At 38.4% G+C, this 6,792-nt stretch overlaps 1 protein-coding gene across 1 annotated transcript; it reads left to right on the top strand.

Annotated features, from left to right (window-relative positions):
- The first annotated feature begins 3,936 nt into the window (after positions 1–3,936).
- LOC138901375 (uncharacterized) lies at positions 3,937–5,022 on the top strand. The gene has a single exon (XM_070189132.1). The coding sequence runs from the start codon at positions 3,937–3,939 to the stop codon at positions 5,020–5,022; it is 1,086 nt and encodes a 361-aa protein (XP_070045233.1).
- The last annotated feature ends 1,770 nt before the right edge of the window (positions 5,023–6,792 follow it).

Below are 6,792 nucleotides of genomic sequence, written 5' to 3'. Positions count from 1 at the left end.
AGAACACTTCATCATCATGGTGGGGAACCTATTAGCCAACAACTGGTATTCAGTTTTAGTTAATGGGAATTCCTCAGGTTTTTTCAAGTCAACAAGGGGAGTGAAACAAGGAGATCCTCTGTCTCCGGCTTTACTTACTATGTTAGCTGAAGTATTGTCTAGAACTTTGAACAAACTATTTGAAGATAAGTCTTTTGTTGGCTTTGGTATGCCCAAGTAGTCAGATTTGTTAAACCACTTGACATATGCCAATGATACTATTATTTTCTCATCAGCTAATCCTTACTCCCTGAGGAAGATAATGACAGTGTTAAGAGGTTATGAGCAGATGTCGGGACAGCAAATCAATAAATCCAAGAGTTTCTATTACATGCATGCCAATGTTGCACATGCCCTATTCCATGAAGTGGCTGATATTACAGGTTTCACTAGAGGACAATTTCCTTTCACATACCTAGGGTGCCCCATATTCTACACTAGGAGAAGGAAAGACTATTATGATGATCTTGTTAAAAAAGTGAAGGCCAAGCTACACTCTTGGAAAGGCAAACTCTTATCCTTTGGAGGAAAGGCCACTCTCGTTACAAGCGTACTACAAATTATGCCTCTATATCTTCTTTCAGTTCTTGACCCTCCCAACAATATACTAGAACATTTACAGAAAATCTTTGCAAGATTCTTTTGGAGCACCAAGGAGGAAGGGAGGAGTAGGCATTGGGCATCTTGGCAAAACCTATGTCTTCCCAAAGAAGATGTGTCACGCCCCAAAACTGAGGAGCGCGACCGGTGCTCAACCGAGTGAGCCCGACCGAGCAAGCCTGTTAGATACCTTCTACCCAAATTAATTCGTGAATAAAGAGGAGTTGTACTCCGTTAATCAAATACTGAAGAGATTTCATTAACCGCTTCCATTTCATTCACATTAACAACATCATTCAATATTTTCAAAATAGTACGACTTTATAGATTTAATGAAAAACAAGTTTCCAAATACCAACAGTTCTAATCCAATTCCCAACATTAATTACCACCCACAACCTGTCTATGGAGCCTCTAAGTACAACTGAAGAGTAATATGGAAATGACTGCAACAAGGCCCCGACTATACCTCAACCACAAAGTACATAAGAAACAAAAGATACATGATCCCGAAATGAAGTGGGGCTCACCAAATCGACTGAAAGGAGTGTACTGCTATCACTGATCAATGCCACCTGCTGTAGAACCACCTACATCTATTAAAGATGCAGTGCCCCCGGCAAAAGGGACGTTAGTACTGTCGAATAGCACTAGTATGTATAGCTAGAAATCCTCTTTCAAAATAGAATGCCCATATGATCTATACGTGAAACACATAATATAATGTAATTGAAACAACCTGTACAAACAAGGACAATAAAAGGGGCACCTATTGTCTGCATTAATAATGTGTCTCATTAGACCGTCCTTAGTATTCACATATCATATTATACACTTATGCGTTTCATAGACCGTCCACGGTGTTTATTCATACCATATATCTATACCTCTTATACACAGTGCACCTATGCATTTCATAGACCGTCCACAGGATTTCACAACACAATGTACTTATGCGTTTCATAGACCGTCCATAGGATTTCATAATATAATGTACCTATGCGTTCATAGACCGTTCATAGGATTTCATAACACAATGTACCTATGCGTTCATAGACCGTCCATAGGGTTTCATAACACAATATACCTATGCGTTTCATAGACCGTCCATAGGGTTTCATAACACAATATACCTATGCGTTTCAAAGACCGTCCATAGGGTTTCATAACACAATATACCTATGCGTTTCAAAGGCCATCCATAGGGTTTCATAACACAATATACCTATGCGTTTCAAAGACCGTCCATAGGGTTTCATAACACAATATACCTATACGTTTCAAAGACCGTCCATAGGGTTTCATAACACATTGGAAGCAAAAGTACAAATACGTACATCTTATAACCTTTCACATCACATATCACCTAATCCGTACTTTCAACCACTTACAACATTATTATTTCATTGGCTCTCTTGGCCAAACATATGATTCTTTATTTATGGCGCAATTGCCATATTTTATATTCCACACTTTCATTTCTTCCCTTTCATAGATCATCATCATAATTATCAACAAGTAGAATATTTCGAAAATCACAACTTTAAGTTCATTAGTAATGAAGGCTTTAAACATAATCGATTCCTTTCCAATAAATGGAGCAAAATGATTGGCAATCGAAGCACAAATTAAAATCATACACAATTTCCACTCACGAATATGTAAGAATGCAAAGCACATTGAAAATTACTTACAAAGCATAGCATTAGCTAAAACAGCCACAAATGGGCATCACTTGAGTTCATAAACTTTTAGCCGATTATATTGTCGAAGTCAATTTTTTGGAATAGTTGAGTCAAAGCTCATTTCATAATCTTTCTCACATTATTTCATTACATCGGCACCATTGGCCACAAGTATACCTTTCACTATTGGTACGTTGGCCACACTTTATATCCCCAATTCACTGATTTCACTTCCAAACATCTTTATAGGTTATAAACAATAAGGCATTCCCAATCAAGACTTTAGGTACGCATATGAGCAATTAAGAGTCTTAAGAATATTGAGATTTTCTCACACAATTTGGAATACTAGCTTTCATTTGAAATACGATTCAAAGACATAACATTTTAATACGCAACCCATACTTTGAAACCCATGGTAACATTATGGAATTCAATTCCAAGAGAGAAAGTTTAGCCAACATACCTCAATTGAGCTTTTCTTAAATTACTACAACGTTCCGAAAATTCTAGCAATCCCAATCTCTTAGATGAAGAACTTGTGGGTTTCCCTTGTTAATCTTCCAAGATTTGAGCAAGACTTGATGAATAATTAGCCTAGAGTTTTCTCTCTCTCTAAAACACTCTCCCTTCTCTCTAAAACATCAGAATATCTGCTCAAATATGATCCTTTGCGTGTATTTAACGAAATAGGGTCGGGTTTTAAAAACCCAAAAATGAAGTTCCGGAACAGGTTTTGCGGTCGCATATGCGGACCGCATAATGGTTATGCGGACCGCATATCGGTCGCATAATTGGTGTCCAAAATGACCAAAATTTTGCCTGAGTCTGCGGTCACTATGCGGTCTGCATAACTATTCTGCGATCGCATAGTACACCGCATAACAGTTATGCGGTCGCATAGTCAACCGCATAATTGCTTCCAACTGACCCAAATAACTACATCACTCTGCGGCCATTATGCGGTCCGCAGAGTGATTCTGCGGTCGCATAGCGGACAGCAGAAATGCACAGTCCGCCAAAACTATTCCTTTACATTCTCGTGCATTGTTCAACCCAAAAGGTCCGAGCCTTTCTAAAATCCTCAAACACGTAATCTTAGTCCGGCACCATGAAACATTATTTTCTTTGCAAATTTTACCGGGCTTTACACTTAAGTTCTTCAAAATTTTTTGGGGTGTTACAACATGGGGGACTAGGATTCAGATCTTTAAAAGATGTATCAAAAGCTCTATTCGGTAAGCTATGGTGGAGGTTTAGGACTAATAAATCCTTGTGGTCAAACTTTATGTGAAATAAGTATTGCAAAAAGGAGTTACCTATTATGGTACAGTTTAGAAAGGGATCTCATGTGTGGAGGCAAATGTTGCATGCTAGGGAAGAAGTCGAGCATGAAATCTTGTGGGAGATGAAGAGCGGAACAACAAGTGTATGGCATAAAACTGGACTGGTTTGGGGGCACTCTATGATGTACTACCTCATGAATTCCCTATTAATGAGAACTTGGAAGAAATAACACAACTGAGACACGGAGGAGAATGGAATGTTCAACTACTTGACCAGACTGTCCCAACAGATATTGCTAACCATATCAAACCCAATATGCATTATAATGATAATCACGAAGCCTAGGACATACCCCACTGGATTCCAAAAGCTTCATGAAAGTTTTCTATCAAGAGCGCATGGGAAATTCAAAGACGTAAGGCAAATATTTGTCAAGAATTCAAACAAATGTGGATTAAAGGTCTACCATTCAAGATCTCTTTCCTTTATGTGGAGACTTTGGAGGCACAAGCTGTCTACAGATGACTTGTGGAGAAGGCAAGGATATATAATTGTTTCAAGATGTTGGTGTTGTAAACATCCAACTGATGAAACATTTGAGCTCATTTTCTTGACGAGCCATACAGTATCAAAGGTATGGCAACACTTTCTAGGATATGCAGGGAATTCTATACAATTAATCCAAGTAAAGCAAGTGATAAGGGCATGGTGGAACATAGATTGCTGTCCAAAGTTAAAACCATTGTTTCAGGAAGCTCCATCAATCAATACTTGGGAACTATGGAAAAAGGGGAATACATGCAGGAATAGAGTAACAGTTTCTACAAACAGAGTCATTCATGAAGTAAACAAAACACTCCACAACTTGGCAAGGATTAAGTTTCCATGGCTATCTCATATACCTGTGTTATGGCCAGAAATGATCCAATTTTTTGAAGCATACAAGCCAATTTTAATCACCAGGAAATTTACTTGGCAGCTCCCTCGTGAAAGGTGGTATAAGTGTAACACTGGTGGTGCTTCAAAAGGGAACCCTGGACCTAGTTCACTTGGCTTTTGTGTAAGAGATGATGCAGGTGATCTAATATATGCAAGATCAGTGAACCTAGATGAAACCACCAATGTGGTAGCTGAAGCAAAAGCTATACTACAGGGGCTGGAATATTGTTATGCCAACAGCCTTCATCCACTGATATTAGAGACAGACTGCTTGCTGTTGAAGAAGATTATTGAAAGAGAATGGGAGCCACATTGGTGTGTAATGGCAGAAGTGCAGAAGATTCAGGAGTTGAGGGATCATTTCAATGTGATCTTTCAACATGTTTACAGAGAAGGAAACACTTTAGCAGATTATATAGCTAACATTGCTTTCTCTTTTGCAAGGACAACTCATTTTTACTCCTTCACATAACTTCCTACAGCAGGGAGGAGATTAATAAACATGGACAAGTCAAAAATACCAAATCTAAGGGTTAAAATTGCTAAAAGAAAATTTCGAGATTGATGTGCAAAAGTTTCTGTTAGTACACTAGGATGGTATGTTGCTGCTGTTAGTTTGTAATAAGGAAGGATACTTCTAAGTGATATTAACATAAAATGACAACATGAGGGTGCTCTGATGGTGAATGGATAACCAAACACAAGAATAACATAACCTCGACACATAGTTGTAATGATGGTAAAGATGACAGGGATTAATGCAAACAATGCACTCTTCAAATGTGCAGTTCTTGCTGTCTTTTACTTGCAGAACAGGTAATAGAAAAAGGTCCATAGTAATGATAGCGAGTTGGCAAGTGAATTGCCAATGCAATATCTGCCAACAATGCTTATCAAAGGTAATGTACTGCTGTTATTCAGGAGGACTCAAATTGTAAAATCTCTGCATCTTACTCAACAAGTAACACATCGGTCTATTTATTGATGCTGGTAATCTGCACACAGTTAGACTTTCTCCCAGTAGTATTAGCATGTTACCATGCTCAGTCTGGGGATGGTCTAACAGTGTGAGGAGAATCACATGAAAGCAAGGGTGGACAAATTGTTGCACTGCTAGTAAAACTGTACTGTTTACAGTGTACACATCAAATTGAGTGGTGCATAGAGCAAATGCTATATCAGGTTACAATTCAAAGTGTAACTCATCTGGAAGTTACATGTTTTCTGCTGTAATTACATAACTTACATGCATTAGCCTGGAAGTTATATGTTTTCTAATCAGTTAAAAAATAGTTCTGCACAGCTTACTAGCGATGTGGAGATGCACCATCTCTTAGTGGTATTTGCATGGTTATACTGTGGAAAAATGTTCAATCTGCAACAGTTGGTGTATTATACATCATTTTGTTGCTTCTGTTCAACTATCTAATCGCGATGGTTATTTCAAAAATGCAAGGGATTATAGAGATGGAAACCTTCAGTGCTTCATCAATGATTCAGCACAAACACATAATTATTCAATGGGGATACAACTGATACTATGCTTGTACAAATACATCATCAGCAAATCAGTTCACATGAAGGTCAAAGTGTATTGTTTTAGCAAATCAGTTCTCTATGAAGGTATCAAGTGTTTGTGTGTTATCGTATCACATCGATCCCATTGGTATTAGCTTGTCTTCATGCTCAACCTGGGGGTGGTTTGATGGCATACAACAATAATATACCAACCAGATGTCATCCACAGATTTCCTCCTTCAATCACTACGCAATCTTCTTCACTGCTCCCAGAACACACAAGAACCTGAGAGCAGAATCTCTCCTCCTAATTTGTTTGCTACATTGTGCAGGTTCCACAGACAGGCTCAGCTTATTGAGGTGTCAGCATGGATTGCTATTAGAATCCCAAGTGCTCGATCACCTGCAGTTGTATCAATTGTCACGCGCCACTAACACCATTATGCTAAGTGGACACAACTACAGTTAATCCTCAGTTGCAAGATCCCAAGGACATTTGATACGCTCTATGTATTCTTCAAGATAGAATCATGAGTATTCATTGGCACTACAAGTGCAACTGTGCTTCTAAGAATACATCAACATAACATCATTTCACAGCAATATAATGCAGTACTGGTTGGCACAACTATTTACTTTTGCTGCGATAATTTTGAACATACTGTTTGGTGTCGTATCAATTCCCGGTGGTATTAGCATGTTACCATGCTCATTCTGGGGGTTG

Source organism: Nicotiana tomentosiformis, chromosome 11 (genome assembly GCF_000390325.3).
Source record: "Nicotiana tomentosiformis chromosome 11, ASM39032v3, whole genome shotgun sequence".
NCBI classification, from domain to species: Eukaryota; Viridiplantae; Streptophyta; class Magnoliopsida; order Solanales; family Solanaceae; genus Nicotiana; species Nicotiana tomentosiformis.
The sequence above is the reverse complement of the archived record's forward strand: the minus strand, read 5'-3'. Positions and strand labels throughout refer to the sequence as shown.